The sequence below is a fragment of the Meleagris gallopavo genome, chromosome 15 (genome assembly GCF_000146605.3).
Source record: "Meleagris gallopavo isolate NT-WF06-2002-E0010 breed Aviagen turkey brand Nicholas breeding stock chromosome 15, Turkey_5.1, whole genome shotgun sequence".
Taxonomy (NCBI): domain Eukaryota; kingdom Metazoa; phylum Chordata; class Aves; order Galliformes; family Phasianidae; genus Meleagris; species Meleagris gallopavo.
This window is the reverse complement of record NC_015025.2, coordinates 6,287,258-6,303,700: the sequence shown is the minus strand read 5'-3', so window position 1 is coordinate 6,303,700 and position 16,443 is coordinate 6,287,258. Positions and strand designations below refer to the sequence as shown.

Sequence of the window (16,443 nt, the reverse complement as noted above, 5' to 3'; positions counted from 1 at the left end):
AATATATATATATATATATATATATATATATATATATAAAACAAAACAATTGCTCTTTTTCAAAACACTATAATGAACATGACAAAACTGGAAAGTTTGAGTTTTTTTCTTCTATTTTTAAGAAAACACTGTTTGGAGAAATGGAGAAAGTTTCAGACCCATTCTTATAATAATGATCGGCCCTTATTTGCAATGAGTTTATTTTATTTTGCTTCTTTGCTCAACCATACCTATATTGATAGCTTTTAGTGTCAACTGGAAGACAAGAATGCTTAACAAATTCGTTAAAATTTCCTTAGGATGTGAAAGCAAAGAGAAAGATATTATATAATATGTATAAATATAGACATAAAATATAAATCATAAATTATGCAATGACATAAAATACTATTCTTTCTTTTTCTCAGCCACTCCTATTAAATATTTTCACTTAAGTTTGGAGTAGAATCTGCCAGATGTAGTTCAAGCATACAGTGTGCAAATGTTCCAAAACCTCCATTGGAAGAAAGATGGGTTGGGAGAAGAAAAACAGCTGTCTTACAGCACTAAAATTGTTCATGGAGGGTGCTGGGACTAGACCTGAGATATCTTGCCTGTTGCTTCAGTGTTCTAACCAATAATCCACAGTGCCGGAGATATTGTTGGGCTGTGACGCCTTTCAAGAAATCAGTTTATTTTTTATTCTGTATCTGTGTTGAGTTCGTGTGCTCAAAGTCATCTTCTCTTATTACTGAGCTGCCTTAGCTCTCTGAAGCCCCTGACATTTGGTAGCTGATCACACTGAGCTCTGAAGAAAGTTGGTTTTGATCTGTGCTACTTTTTTTCCTTGATGTTCTGCCTTCCAGGATCTCATAGCTGAGTGAATTTTAGTCTTTTCTTGGTTACTTAGAATGGTTTCCTGGGGGTTTAAAATTAAATATTTGCTGATTAAATCTTCTAAAATATTTAAAGGATGCCAAAAATAAATGAAATTAAGGGTCTAAAATAAATATACTGCTGGAAGTCAAACAATAAGGCATGTTGTATTCCTCCCAGCATCCCTTGGGCTTTTTGTTTATCGTACTGTCTTTCTAGTGATCTCCCTGTGCATTCAGTGGAAGAAATGCTGGTGTTCAAGTGGTACTTTCTTTTATAAATATTTCTTTTGCTGGGGGGTTAAGACAGAATGAATCTGTGAAACCCGTAGCTTCCCTGCAGAACTTTGCCTCCATGCACTCATGTCTTCTCTCCTCTGGAGAGGAAAGAGAAGAAAACATCTAGTGTTGTTGCAGCCCCAGGTTATGTAATACTGTCTCTTGGCTCTGAAAATAACTGGAAACATCAAGAGAAAAGATTAAATGTACTGTATCCTCAAATTCCTCTTCTCTCAGAATGAAAGGCCTTTAGAGGAATTCCAAAATGACCTTTGCCATGCAAAACAATTTAGGAAGATTTAAAAGCAAACCCATGAAGCACTGCTGTACAAACTACATTACTTCTGTGCAGTCAATTCAGCAATCAGAACACACAAAGCTTGTTAAACAGTGCTAATTTCAGGGAGTTTGCTAACATGCCTATAAGTCTGTTATTTTGTTATTTAGATCAGAAATATTACATCATTTTATCTCCTTCTACAGTTTATTTTCTTCTATATTTCTGTCTTTTTCTTTGTTCTATCTTCTTCATCCAATAGACTTGCATCTGGTTTTCTACCACTTCTGAAATTCTGAGAAGTCTGCAGTAGGGTACATAAATCCATGATAGGATGTGAACCTTCCTGTTCAGTCATGAGTAGTTCTTCCCATAGATTCATACACTGACCACAACGGAGCTCTATGCTCTAAGCGTAATGTCAGCTGAGATGAGAAAGTCTCGCAAGTTAGCGCACCTGAGAACTGATTCACTTTGGGATCTATTTGTCTCCCTTGACTCACCATTTGGTCAACTTGTTCTAATAGGTCCTTAGGTACATAGGTAATTATCTCCTGTGTTTAAGAGCAGCCAGGGTTGGATACTGCCAGGAAACGTGTATACTAGGAGTATATGATCTGGATACCTTGAAATGAATTAAATACAATAAATCATATTTCTTATTTGCTGACATTGCTGATCTCACTGCATCTCAAAACCATTCTTACAACACTGGCAGTTCAAAACTAATCAGGTCTTGCTTTAAACACATGTGGAGCTGTCAGCTGTTGGAGTGTCATTTTATTATTTATTTACTGAAGTGAACAGGCTTTACTTGGTTGTTCAGAGAACAACCAGACGTCCAAAAGAGCCAAGGACTCAGGATACCTGTCTGTGGAGATTGTGGCTGTCTGCTTTCTCATTTTAGTTGAAATTTTTGTCAGCCTCGCATTTGCTCATCTATTTGTTCCTATTTCCTACCACAGTACATCAAACAAGTTATTTAGAAACCCAACTTCTTCTAACTGCCCAGAGATGAGATGCTGAGCTGGGCTAACACTTCCTGGAGAAGAGAGAAGTTGGAAAAGGAGCAGAAGGTTCTTCAATTTGCAGATTATTTACACACTGGCACTTAATGACTCCCTCACAGCAGTTGCAACCTATTGCATCATGTTGCTTTCACATCTGAACACTAATCCTGCACAGTAAAAATCCTCCTGCATTTGCTGATGCCACTGTAGTAGCTTAGCTGCCTTCAAAACAAATACTCCAAAACAAATTAAAAAAGTTAATAATTACATCCCCAATAAGAAAAATATATATATGTTAAAAAAAAGAAAGGCTCTGTATCATACATTTTTCTTTCAAAACAGTAGAATAGACAGAGTATTAGAAACATACAGAATTTTACCTCCATTCCTGCGTAGTGATATTTTTTAGCAACAAAAAATTGTTAGGGTGAAGTATGTCTCTGTGAATTCAAAGGAAAGGTGGGAACAACAATAATAGATTTTAATTACTGTCTAGAGTCATTACATTCTTTCCTTCTATAATTAGAAACTAATGAGAAGTGGAACACATTCTGTCAAACAAACAGAAAAAACAGCACATCATGTGGAATGAGCGGCCAAGGACCAAAAAGAAATTTAAAACTCTGGTCAGAACATGTCATACATAAAGAAATTCCATTTGCGTGGATAGCTATAATGATTCATCTCATTTTGCAGGAATTTCATCAGCTGGAGCTGTCATTTCACACAAACACAAACTAATTCCAGCTCCTCTCCCCTGGTCCTGCTGGAAATCAAGGTGTTTGACGTCAGACACGTCCACACACAGACATACATGTGTTACTCTTTAAAAACAGAAAAAAAGAGGAGGAAATCTCTTCCCGTCTTCCACCCTGCTGTTCAATGTAGTTAGGATTCATCCTTTGGAATGCAAATTGAAAACCAGGCTTGCAGCTATCTGAATCCCAGAGATAATCTTATATAAATGGACTATAGTACAAGCTTTGTGAAAGTCTTAATGTTGTTTTACCCCATTACATAATCAAGCTATAATCATGGCTTAGAAATAGATATTTAGAATTGGGGTGGAAGTCACTTAGTACAGCTGCCACGTTGGATCAGTGATGACTATGACTCGCCTTGTCCTTTATGTAACACCCAGGCACAGCAAGCACCAGCAGTCAGGTAGAAAATGAGACTGTTTCCAAGTGCTTCAAGTCTGTTGCAAGCAAATACAATGCCATTGCAGATTTTCTTTCTTTCTTTGCCCCAGAGGCTAAACATTCACTGTATTTTATTTCACATCATGACTTCCTATGACACAATACTGGTATTTCACTGCTAAACCTCAGAGGGAAAGAGAATGTTGAGCAGTCTTGAAAAGGAAAAGACCTAATTATTTTCTGAAGCTGTCTGGCACTTATGCATTTCAAAAATGAGTCAATGAAAGAATCTAAAATTGTAAAGTACAGAAGCAATGAAAGGGTATCTAGGAAAGGATGAAATAATGAGGAGTCATGGTCAGATACCTAGGGTGCAGTACTCTTTCTGACTCTCTCTCTTCCCCAGAGTCTTTTATTTTACCTTGCTGTGGAAAGCAGTAAATCTCATAATTATCAGCTTATGATCAGCACTATGATCAAGTATCTGTCTTTATGAAAATTCACTCAAGTGCTCCTGTGATCAAATATTTTAGCCAAAATAATTTTACTGTGATATATGTAAAAGCATAATGCAAAGATGAGTAAATGTCATCATCTCTTCCTTTGACAAATAACCACTCTTAGAAGTACTGTTTCCATTAGGAAAATGGGTTTGTAGGACTAAGCAAACCTAAGGACTTCCTGATCTGCAGTAAGAAAGAAATAACATATCAAAAATATGTGATATTAGATATTATATAAAAGAGTAATCTGTGTAGGTTAAATATGAATCCACACAAAAAATTCTGTGCTGAGAAAGGAATATGTTTTTCTTATATCACAGTAACATCACAAGACATCTCACTGACCTCTTATCCCTAACAAAACAATAAATGCTAGCAAGAATTCCAAACACAGACCCTGTCAAGGCAAGAAAAGTGATGGAAACAAATGCACTGAAATGAGTACACCAATCTTAAACTATTTACGTGATATTTCTTTATAGATTAAAGATGCACTGTGCAATGTAGCCCACAGTCTGACACTGGCCTGGTTTGGGAGAGACTTGAGTCCCATCTCCTGTTGTCTCTTCTCCTGTCTGCCCTGGGGACAGCACTCTGCCCCAACCACTGCTGAGCACCAGACCTCAGCTGCCATCGCTTTTCTGACATGAAAGAGAAAAGGCTTTCCCCATGTTTTACCAGTTCTTTTTGTCTGTTTGCCCTGCTGACCTCCAGTGTCAGAAGTGGAAGTATACATAATGTACCAGAAGTCCGCCATCTTACAGGCAATTTAATTACCAGTTATTTATTATTATCATTTATCATTATCGTTTATTATTATCATATTATTTATTATTATTAAAGCCCATTCAGTTCCAACTCTCCTGCCATAGGCAGGGTTACCCCCACCAGATCAGACTGCCCAGCATCCCATCCAACCTGGCATTGAGCACCTCCAGGGATGGAGCATCCACAGCTTCTCTGGACAGCCTGTGCCAGTGCCTCACTGCCCTCTAAGTGAAGAATTTATTCTAATGCCTAATCTAAATCTACCCTCTTACAGTTTAAAACCAGTTTGCTTGTTTCTACTAAAGAGTACCCCCAAGTTCTCCTTTAGGCCTCTTCTAAATACTGGAAGGCTGTAGTGAGGTCTCCCTGGATCCTTCTCTTCGCCAGGCTGAACAAGCCCAGCTCTCTCAGCCTGTCCTCATAAGAGAAGTGCTCCAGCCCTCTGAGCATCCTCATGGCCTCCTCTGGGAGGTGAATATTTGTATAAAAACATGGCACCAAGCCCAGTCCTTTAAAAAAGATTTAGAATCTCTTTTGGTCCCATTTGCTAGTATTTTTATACTAAGTACTGGTCTAAAAAATTTGAATTTTTAAGAACTAGAGAGAATTCGAATCTCATCTGGATTCAGTAGGATTTAAGTATGTATCTCCAGTCCAGATACTTACAGCACTGAATTAATACACAGCAAGATGCAATTCTGTCAGCTCTAGAAAAGTAACAGATGGTTTTCATATATTCTAGAAATCTGAACACCTCAAACAATGGCTTGTTTGGGTCTGGGAACATTTTGTTTTATGTGTGGGTAAATCGTCACAGAAACCAATCAGTGACTAAGACCTTTCAATTCTGTAAAAATACTGTAGACATTTTTCAAAAGCATTCTTTCAAATGCCTCACAATGTGAATGGCCTTCCTTTGTCTTTTTTACTGGGATTAATTCAAAGACAGCTTACCTTGAGTACTGACAGCAATGAACTTATCACTACAGCTGCTCTATTCCATTAAACTCCCATTTACCTGTTCATTCTTTTTTTAAAGGAGCAAACAAAATGATAAAAGAAAACAGCATTAGCCGTGATCTCCTCCTCACTGAAAATGAGACCTCTGGCCATGTTAACAGTAAAAGAGAGAGAGAACAAGGATGTTTCTATTACTTATTTATGAGGAAAAGAAAATAAATTCTGCTGCTGTGGTTGTTCCTCATTAACAATTTATGCAGTTTATACACTCATTACATGTAGCACAAAGGTGATATTCCTCTGGTAATATTTCTTTCATACAAAAATTAGTTTTATTCATACAAGGGTTGCTATATTAACACAGCTGTAGAAGTCAGTTATGCCATTCTAGTGTTTGTATAAATCAAACGGAAAATAATCACAGAAATTTTTACAACTCAGTTTTCCACGGGCAGACTTGGAGATGCTGCTCATTTCCAATCTGAGGTGACAGTGCCCTCCTGTGGCATGATTCTTTTTTTTTTCCTATGTATAGTCCGTCCAGTGACAGGATCTAAGCAGAGTTTTCCATATGTAACAACTCATTTATGTACTTGTTTATAACAGTTAAATGACAAAACCTTCCATTTCTATCTATATTTCTATCTGTATGTTTTTGCAAATAAATCTTCTATTTGGTTTCTTTTTAAGATTAGGAGAAAAAAAGAAAATCAACAGTGGAAATCTGGGCAGCTGGTGTATGTCTGGGTCTGTATGCACCATGTGGATGCTGTTGGCTGCACAAACAAAATTGTGCCTGTTAGTTACTGTATAAACAGTGACTTATGTTAAATCCCAGTGGCTAGTCATTTGAGCAGTCCTTGAAGAACAAATGATGGCCTGTAGGGATAATTCTGGGGGAATTTGGCTCATATATTACCATTGCTTTCTTCAATATTATGTAGCTACTTGACAGAATTTTTTCTGCCAGATACTGATTCATCATTATTATTCTGCTATGGAATATATTTTCTCCACAGATTTTTGTATTTCAAGCATGAAAAGTACAAAATCATAAATAATACCAAGACTTACTAAAGCGCTCGTGGATTTTCACACTGCTATACCTAATGAAAATATTCAAGGTAACCAAAATACCAAATTCATGTTCAGTCCCTGTGCTACAATACTCCAGTTCTTGGGGGATAATTGCTCTTACACTATGGAGTCGGCACAAAGTGAAGAGCACTTACTCTGTATACTTCATCACTTACAGAATTTCTGGAGATTTTAGGTATTATCCTGTCTGAAGGAACAAAGAAAGTATGAGGAGAACAGAGACATCTCATTGTGTGAGCATCTCTCTCTTTTTTATCTCTTTTTGCTGCATCCTGCAGAGCAGGGTGTGGTTTGGTAAGCAGCAGAGGCAGCATGAAGCTTATCAGAATCAAGTCTTAGCAAAAACTCTGAAACAACTGCCTACGTCTACAGACACACTTTAACTGTTAGGTTAAAAAGATTTCCACAGAAATGCCATCATATAAAAAGGCCAGACCTTCACTTAATTGAATTTTCTTGCTAGAAACTCTGTATATTTATAACAGGAGTGACACACTGAATTTTACCCATTCCAAAACTATCTATGGGAATGAACTGAAATGATACATATGGTTAACTCGATCAAATTGCTAACATAACATTTTTGAAGCTCTGCTGAACTTCTTTTTATAATTTAAACTTATCTTTTAAAACAACAGAAAATGGGATCCTATAATAATAGTAAGAGTGAGGTAATCTGAGCTGTAAGTTTTGCTACCTGAACTATAATTAAGACACCAATTTCCTGTGATGTTAGAAAACTGTTTTTTTCTCTAGCATTTGTACTAGCTTCCAAATAGGTTTAGAGAACAAATTAGAGTCTTGTTGCCCCAGCACCTCATACATTGCACAGTCACTTAAACATGCATTACTAATAGGCATAATTTCCCCCTCACTTTGCACAGGTATAACCGATTCCACAAGCGGGATGTGTGAAGGATCACACCCACTGCGCTGATTAAATCAGCTAAGTGCAATGTACATCTCCCCCTGGCTACACTTCCTGGCACAACTAATTCCTTCTATTGAACCTTTGGGAATTAGGCCAGGACGTATGCACAGATGGTTCCTCAAATCAGGAATTCACTTCCCCTTATGTCTAACAGAGACAGAATCTGAGTACTCAGATTGCTATATTACACAAGTACATGGAAGGAAGAGATTCAAGTTCCCACTCCAAGCGTTGAGTCTGTGTATATTAGAATGGCATAGGACTGTTTGGAAAAAAAATCCTCTTGTAAGGACTTACAGAAGTCATGATCATCAGACACTGATGGAATATTGATCTCCATTACAAAATATTTCTTGCTCTATAGATGTGAATTTAATCCCACACATTTTCTCTATATGTAACAAGGATTTTTGCCACCAAGAGAAATCCCCAACTTCCAATTAGAGGTAGCATCATGAAGAGGCTGTGCTTGAAGTCCTGCCTCACGTCTTCCGGTCTTCAGAAAATGAACAATGGGAATATGCACTTAGTAGAAAATGTGATATGAGTATTTTATACATGAATATAAGCATGATCTGAAGAACACTTTCCCAAGAGACTGCATTCTGGTTAAAAATTCAAATAGATGTTGCTGAAGAAACTGTCAAACTGATTATCATATCTGTAGAGTACATCTAGCTATCTATATATACTGACATGGAGGAATAGAAGATATATACATATTCATAAGATGGAGGGGAGAGAGAAATGATGTGCAAATATATTAAGAATGACTTGTGCCCTTCAATGTAAGAGGATTATTTTTGCCAGAGAAATACTGTATTTCTTTACAAGTAAAAAACACTAGGTATTTTCTAGGCATATATAATAATATATATAAACCATAGAAAGGGTAGGATCTCTACCTGTAATATCTCTAGTGAAAGGCTAAAATAATCCAACATTATCTAAATATAATGCCAAACGTTAAGTATGTAGGTAAGCTGTGCCACAGAGAAGCTGCCAGGTTACATTATCATTCATTTCCAAAAAAGTCCCAAAGTATATCAGTCTTCCCAACAGCAATCTGGCAGTCTGAGAATCTCTGTAGCCGCAGTATGCAACATTGGATAGACAAGAATCAGAGTTCAGGGAACAAGGATGAGGTAATAATGAAAAAAAATAACAATTTACCAAGTGAGAACTAGTGAATAACACTGTGCTAAGTATCAATTCTGGTCATTTTTTACTAAAATAGTGTCTTAGCTTGACAGCTTCATGCAGGCATCACACCAGGAGTGAAAATCACCTCAGGCACAGAGATAATCTGAAAATAACAAAGTGGTTAAGCTGGCCCCAGCTGAAGAGCAGAGAAGACCATGAATAAAGTCAGAAATAAAACAAATATGGATAAAAACAGCACCCAGGCAAGATTCCATTTTAAGAGGTTATGGTTTTAAGTCACAAAAAGTGGGATTAAAGCAAAGTACTGCCAAGTCCATGCCTCACAGAGGACTTAATATGCTTTACCTTTTGCATGTACATTTTTTGACAAATGGTATTAGGTCCTAAATTGTACATCTTTGGTCTTGCATTACTTTGTATGCTTCTATAGCATTACGTATTTGATTATTTCCAGACTACTTGCCTTATTTTAAAGCACACATCTCGAAGACCTGCTGTTACACCATTACCTTGTGTACATCACAGCATTACATATAAAGGCAACATTTAGCACCGTGCTTCTTTGGGGCAATCTTGCTTTCCTTACTGCTTTATTTATAATTATTCATATTACTCAAAGGCTGAAGAAAATATTCAGTACATTACAGAATTATTGGCTTGCCTTGTCACACAGCCTTTCCTGTCATATACTGGTAAAAAATCATCAGTACATCCCACTTCCCAAAATCCCAACCAAGCAAGATAAGGAATAAAAATTTGTCTCTGTGGTTTTAATGTTATTTCTTTCTCTAGTAAGATTCTCTGAAGTGGTAGAATTTACTCCACAGCACAACAACATTTACAGCACCAGTAAGTTTACACATTAGAAAGCAACACATAATTTAAAAGAATTTACAAACACTTAAACAGTTCTTCAGACTGGAAAGCTCCATGCTGCTGGGCAAGTTATGTCAGATATTCAAGTCTTGACTTCCTCTGATTTAACTGCTCAGTTTGTAAAAACCTTAAAGCTTGTTAAGTAAATAGGGGTTTATTTAGTTGAGCTTTCTGAAGAATGTTTCAGATTCTACAAAGTGTGAAAATAAGGTCTGCCAAAACAGTGCTGTGGGCTTTGCTATAAGTATCAGAAACTGACAAAAAACATTTCCATTAAATATTGTTCTGGAGTGGCTGGAATTTTTTACTTACAGATGCATTAGGAAAGACAGGCTTTGCATGGTGAAAAGTCCAATAACATTTGTGGGAAATGAACATAATCTAGAACAATTACATCACTTTTTAATTTTGAGAACACACTAGCAGAAATATGCTATTTCTAAATTTGTTAAAAAGGTCAGTATTAAAAAAAAAAAAAGCAGAAGGAATTGTGTTAAATTATATATAAAATTCTTACACTTGGATTGTCTCCAGTAGCAAAAGCTTTGTGTTTTGGACACTGCTGTCGCTCTGTGTAAATGGACTGTCCTCAGAGTGTGTCATTGAGATGACAGAGATTTCGAAGTAATAACTCACGGTTGCGGAATGGACCAAGGCCTTCACATGTTAGCTAGCATTTTAAAAGCGCATATGCATTACATATTCAACAAAATATGTGTTTAATTTAAATAAATGCATAAATTGTAAAAACATTAGTACAACAGTTCACTATTCAAAAAACACTACACTTCCATCAAAATAAAAATCTAAATAAATCTCACTGGAGACCAGATAATCTACACCAGGTTTCCTAGGGAAAACAGTAAAATAGTATTTGTGAAAACCATCTAAAAAATTGAAAGATTGGAGTCGCTTCCTCTCTCTGGTATAAATGCATTTTGTGTGTTATTCACACCACTTGGTGCAGTTGCACACACGGTTATTGAAGGAGTCTCTGTATGAAGTTTCTGCAGCACACCCCATCTGGGTCAGCTGGACTTACTGTTCATTTTTTCAGTGCTGGTGCCGAGTTGTGGATTTGGCTCTAACACCTTTGAGCAGTAGTGCTGGCTTCTGCACTAGATTGTGATATTTTCTGTTGAGTAAAAGATCCTACAAAGCAAGAGTGTAAAACCAACAAAACAGGCAAACAGATGCGCCCAACTACAGGACAAACATTATGGGCAAAATATATGAAAGAAGTAGTTAGCTCGGATCTGATATATCCGCTCAGCTACTCCCCAGGATGGTCTACTGCAGCTGGAATTTAAAAAGAAGCAAGAGCAGAGAAAAAACAACCAAATTTTATTCCGGTTCTGAGCTAATCTTTTCTAACTTCTTATGTTGTCACATACTTTTGGCTTTATATTTCCCATCTCTTCTCTCTGGTAATTTGTTGATTCACTAAAGCAATACAATAACATTGAACATGAAGACAGCCTTTTTTCTGAGACTGTTCGCTTTGAAGTAACACAAGTGCAGCTTTAAGTGATCTCTACAATAATACAGAAGAGGAAAATAGGAAAAAAATAAGTGGTTCTGAAAAACCTGTGTTAAGAAATTGGTTGCCCAAACTGATAAAATAGATACTTTCCAAGAAGTCAGTAGATGTACTACAGAGATGAAGAATGAGACTGGCTCCAGTTCTAGTGCTGCTGGTCAATGTCTTGCTTAGCGCACAACACACACATACAAGACAAGTTTATCTGTGAATTAAGGGGATAATCAGACAACATCTACTTGTTAAAACTGGTTGCTCATGCTCAACCAGATCTTCTTGTAAATCCCAAATACACAAGTTGCTTTTTTAAGTTCCTAGTTTCCTTATAATGCAGTGAAATTAAAAACCAGTTAATCCCAGTTAAACAGACCTTCATATTGGAGGGAAAAAATAACAATAACAAGAAAGCCACACCAGCTGAAAAATTAACTCTGAAGTTTCTTCTGTGATTAAGTTCAAAGGGATTATTATGGGGGAAATTAACATTTTCATTACATCTGAAAACAGAACTTTCTCTGTTAAGGAACAATACTGATCTAAGCAGAATACACATTAGCCATAGAGGGGAAAACCATCAGGGAAAGCACCTCACTCTGGATTTGCAAACCTTCTTCCGTTTGTGTTTGGGAATTATCTCTGGACTGCATTTCATAGAATTGCAATGAAGTCTTTTGCAGCCTGGGATTTTGCAGTTCTTTTGCAATGAAGATTTCCCAGGAGTGCTGTAATCTGAAGCAAAGATGAGATCCAGGGTTTTTTTTTTTTAGCTTAGAAGAAATACATCAAAATCCGGAGCTTTGCTTTATTCCTGAATCCTGAAGAGAAATATCTATACATCTGCAAGATGTGATGAATGAAGTGGTAAATTAGAAGCCTACTGTGCTATGCAAAAGAGATTACCCTTGAAATCTGAAGTTCAAGTTACATAAGTGAACATGCCTGACTTTCATATATACTACAGACATAGAATAGGAAAGTCCTAGCAACATCTAGAAATTCTATGACCTTATTTAACATATTATTCTACTTCAGTATCTTTTTATTTTACAGGAGACTATGTAGTCATGTCTGTTTACTTTAACCTGAGCAGGAGAATGGGTTATTTCACTATTCAGACCTACATTCCCTGCACACTTATTGTTGTGTTATCCTGGGTCTCCTTCTGGATTAACAAGGATGCAGTTCCAGCCAGAACATCACTGGGTGAGTTGCTTTACTTTTCCTGCTTTTATTCAGCATTATGATGTTAAACTGACACCAGTTTCTAAATGCAAGAGGGGAGAATTTAGAATAGTGTAATCACTTCCAAGGAGTAACAGCACATAGACCATATTTCTCTCTCTTCCGTTTTACCATGTCACAACCTAACTAGGAGTTCTGGAGATCATCTCCAATAAAAGCTTTTCCATCTTTCCTGATTATCTTTTGTGATTTTTTTTTAAATAAATATCAAAAAGAATGAAATAAATACCATGAATGAAACAATCTCTCTGGCTGTGTCACACAGTGGTAAAAAATGAAGAATGCAGTACCAGCCTTCAGCTTGAGGCTCCAAAGGTCAAATATGTCCTTCAGACCAAAAAATCAACTGAATTTGCCTATATCTAAAAGATGAAATGCAATTAATCTGAATTAGCGCTTTCTACACAGTTAGCAGCTCTGACACAAATGAAGGAGCCACCGAGTTCAGCCTGCTTGCACAAACCAGCTGTATCTGTAAGAACTAGCAGAGCAGAAACCCAACTGAGGAGATAAAAAATACTGTTTTCTACTTCTGAATTAAATCTGTGCTACTAAGAATCATTTTAGTTTTTCCTTCTGCATTTTCATTTCCTCACAGAACTATAGAGCACTGCAGGGAGGGACAGCATTTTCATTACGGATTTCCCTTGAAAGAAATACAGCAATAGAGGACCAACAGCCCCAACACATAGTGCTTTAAGTGTTTTATTGCTTTTTTTTTTTTTCACTCTCTCTTAAAGCAAGGCTATAAAATGTGCTTTAAAGTATAAAATGAATAAAGGCATTCAGCTGTTATTTTTGTTTTTGCTTAGATGTACAATGCAGACCCGTCTCTCTGCTGAAAACTTGGCTATTCATACCTCTAAGATAAAATCAGTGGTATGAAATACGCCATAAAAATATGATGAATTTTAACCGTTCTGATGCATTTTTAATGTTATTTACATCACAGGACAGGGAATAATGGTCTGAAAGGAGAAGGGAAGGTGAGGCATGTCCTAGTACTTCTCAGTTAGGAGCTACTGTCACTTCTGAAGATCAGAGGAGGCACTGCTGAGAGAAATCTGACCTCACATTATGACAATTGTAAACAGTCTTGAGAGACTTTCTTCCAGCTTTATTTGCAAGAAATCACTTAAATAAGCAGCAACAGACAATTTGTGTGGGAATTTGGGGCTAGTATCTTTTGCTTATAACTAGAATGCATTAAAAATGAGAGGAAACAAAGGCTCATTTACATGGCATAATTACAAATAAACACTCTTTTTTGACCTGAATTTTCATCTGGATTACAGGCTTCCTTAAGAATTTTTATAATTTCTAAATCATATAATGGCTGCAAATGCATTTCTTACTGGCATTGTTGTCGTTACTGATATGAATTCCATAAATGACACATGCTCAACAGCATGGAAAGTTTTATATTGGCCTCTAGAGTACTTCAAAGAATGGATTAAAGTGACAGGTATATATTTTTCTCCACCTGACCTCTCACTGTGTTACAAGAAGTTCTTTTCTCTATCAGTTTCAGGATTTGAGAACATAAACCCTAAAACTGCATTACTCAATTAAAAATGAATAATGGATGCCTAAAAATGAAACTATAAAGCAACAAAGCTGAATTAAATACATTTATTAAAATTAGAATCTATCAGCAGGGCAACACTTGCAATGACTATGCAAAACTGATTCACACTCCCTATTCATCCTTGAAGCTCTCACTGAATCCACATTTCACTGCTTGGGATGGGCTGATATTTTTGCTATCTGTCAGAACTGCTGGCATCCTTCAGAAACAGTCAGAGAGAGAAATGGCAACATGACTTTGTTACATGAAGTTATAACATTTCTGATGTTTTCTGTCTGTCTACCAGGTATTACAACTGTCCTGACAATGACCACCCTAAGTACTATTGCTCGTAAATCTCTTCCAAAAGTCTCTTATGTGACAGCAATGGATCTGTTTGTGTCAGTCTGCTTTATTTTTGTTTTCTCTGCGCTGGTGGAATATGGAACTTTGCACTACTTTGTCAGCAACAGAAAGCCAAGCAAGGATAAAGACAAAAAGAAGAAAAATCCAGTATGTATCTTTTTACCAGTAAGGTATAAAATTAAATTACATTATCTGAGGGAATACTTATACCTCTCTTTATGCCTTCACTCTCATTTGAAAGTTTGCTATTACACATCTACTCTTCTTCTGTATTCATGGGAATAGAATTATTTACCTCGATAAAGAACTCATATATCACAGTTGTCTAGACAGCAGAGAAACAAATTTCTTAAAACAAGGACCCTTTTTGCCAAATTGTTCTACAAATAACTATCAATGAAATTGTTATTTATTTTATAGATAGAGCTTTTACTATGACCTTCATGGAAGAACTCTCAGTTTCTCTGTTTTAGCTTTAGCAATATTCTCTGCCATTAACTTATATATGTATTATTGGCATGATTCTGCTTTATGTAACATTATGTTCAAACTATGGACTGTGATTTCTTTCTAATTCCTCTGTAAGCATCTGTTTCCTTTTCATTGTTTCCTTATCTTCTTTTTCTTGTATTTTCTCTCTCTGTTATCTATTTCTCTCCTTTTGAAAGTGATTTATCAGCACTTGGCAATGTTACTTATGGATGCATGCTACACAATAATAAATAATGTATATAATAACCACAGTAAAAAGAAAAGTCCCAGGAATACCCTTAGTAAATTTCTAAGAGTATGCTCAGGTAGGGAAAAAATATTGTCTTATTTTGTCCAGGACAGATTTCTTGCCTTTTGCTGCTGATTGAGAAGTGTGTTGTCTAGAAACTGTGAGGTGATAGGAATGAGTGTAGAATACTACAGGGAACAAAAGCAGCCAAATCTTCTTCAAAGAAAAATCAAATATGCAATCTGCAAGACACAAGTGTTTTACATTAGTTAAGAATATTTCCAAATCCAATTCAGGCATCTAGGAAATAATGAAAGTGTCTGGATTTGCTCTGCTAAAATCCTTAAGATATTCTCCCTTAGTTATAACACAGCAAGAAAGAAAAAAATAGTAAAATGTATACATTAAAGTAGTTTTCATTACACTTACTTGTCATAATTTCATTTTTAAAGCTTGATGAGAAATACATTCTTAAAATTGCAGATATATACTGCAGTGGATAAAGAACCAGCTAAACATCCATAAGACTGCACAGGGAGAATTTTCACATTACTTTAGGTATGGTAAATTTGGATTTCATCATAGGCACGTTTAGATCAAAAAACACTTTTGGATGGTGACACATCTGTCTGTCTTGGGCTGAAATAAACAGCTGCTTATGCGAACCTGTGTCACAGACAATTAAGAGAGCAAAGATTAACTATCTCAGATCTATTTACCTCGCTTAGAGATTAGTTGCTCTTTACACTATTTATCTGGGACAATCCTGGGACAAACAGTTCTCCAAATCTAAACCCAAAGTCTAGAAAACTTAAAAGTAGAGTCTTCAGTACTCAGTATTCAGGTAGCTTTTTCTAAAATTTGCTTTCATAAACTCTGAATTGTCTCTTCTTTCAAAGCAGTTCAACATAAAAGACTGGAATACCTTGAGAATATGAAAAGATCTAAATGGAGTTTGATACACTTTGTCTTTGGTCTGGATGTAGTTACAAGTCAGAGATAAGATAAAGATGTGTGGTTTCATAGCATAGATACTTGTCGAAATGGCTGTTACCCCAAGCTTTCTATAAATTTAGTTCTTTTTGACTTACTATGTTTTAGAAACATATTTTTAATTTACATTATTTTTTTTCTCTTTCTTTCTT

The 16,443-nt window shown here is 36.1% G+C and overlaps 1 protein-coding gene across 2 annotated transcripts in view; it reads left to right on the top strand.

Moving 5' to 3' along the window:
• GABRG2 (gamma-aminobutyric acid type A receptor gamma2 subunit) overlaps positions 1-16,443 on the top strand; it is a 68,777-nt gene that overhangs the window by 48,767 nt on the left and 3,567 nt on the right. For both annotated transcript variants that reach the window (XM_010718901.3, XM_003210277.4), the window contains exons 7-8: positions 12,453-12,605; positions 14,519-14,724. In XM_010718901.3, the coding sequence (XP_010717203.1) occupies positions 12,453-12,605; positions 14,519-14,724 (359 nt within the window). The remainder of the gene's footprint in view (positions 1-12,452; positions 12,606-14,518; positions 14,725-16,443) is intronic.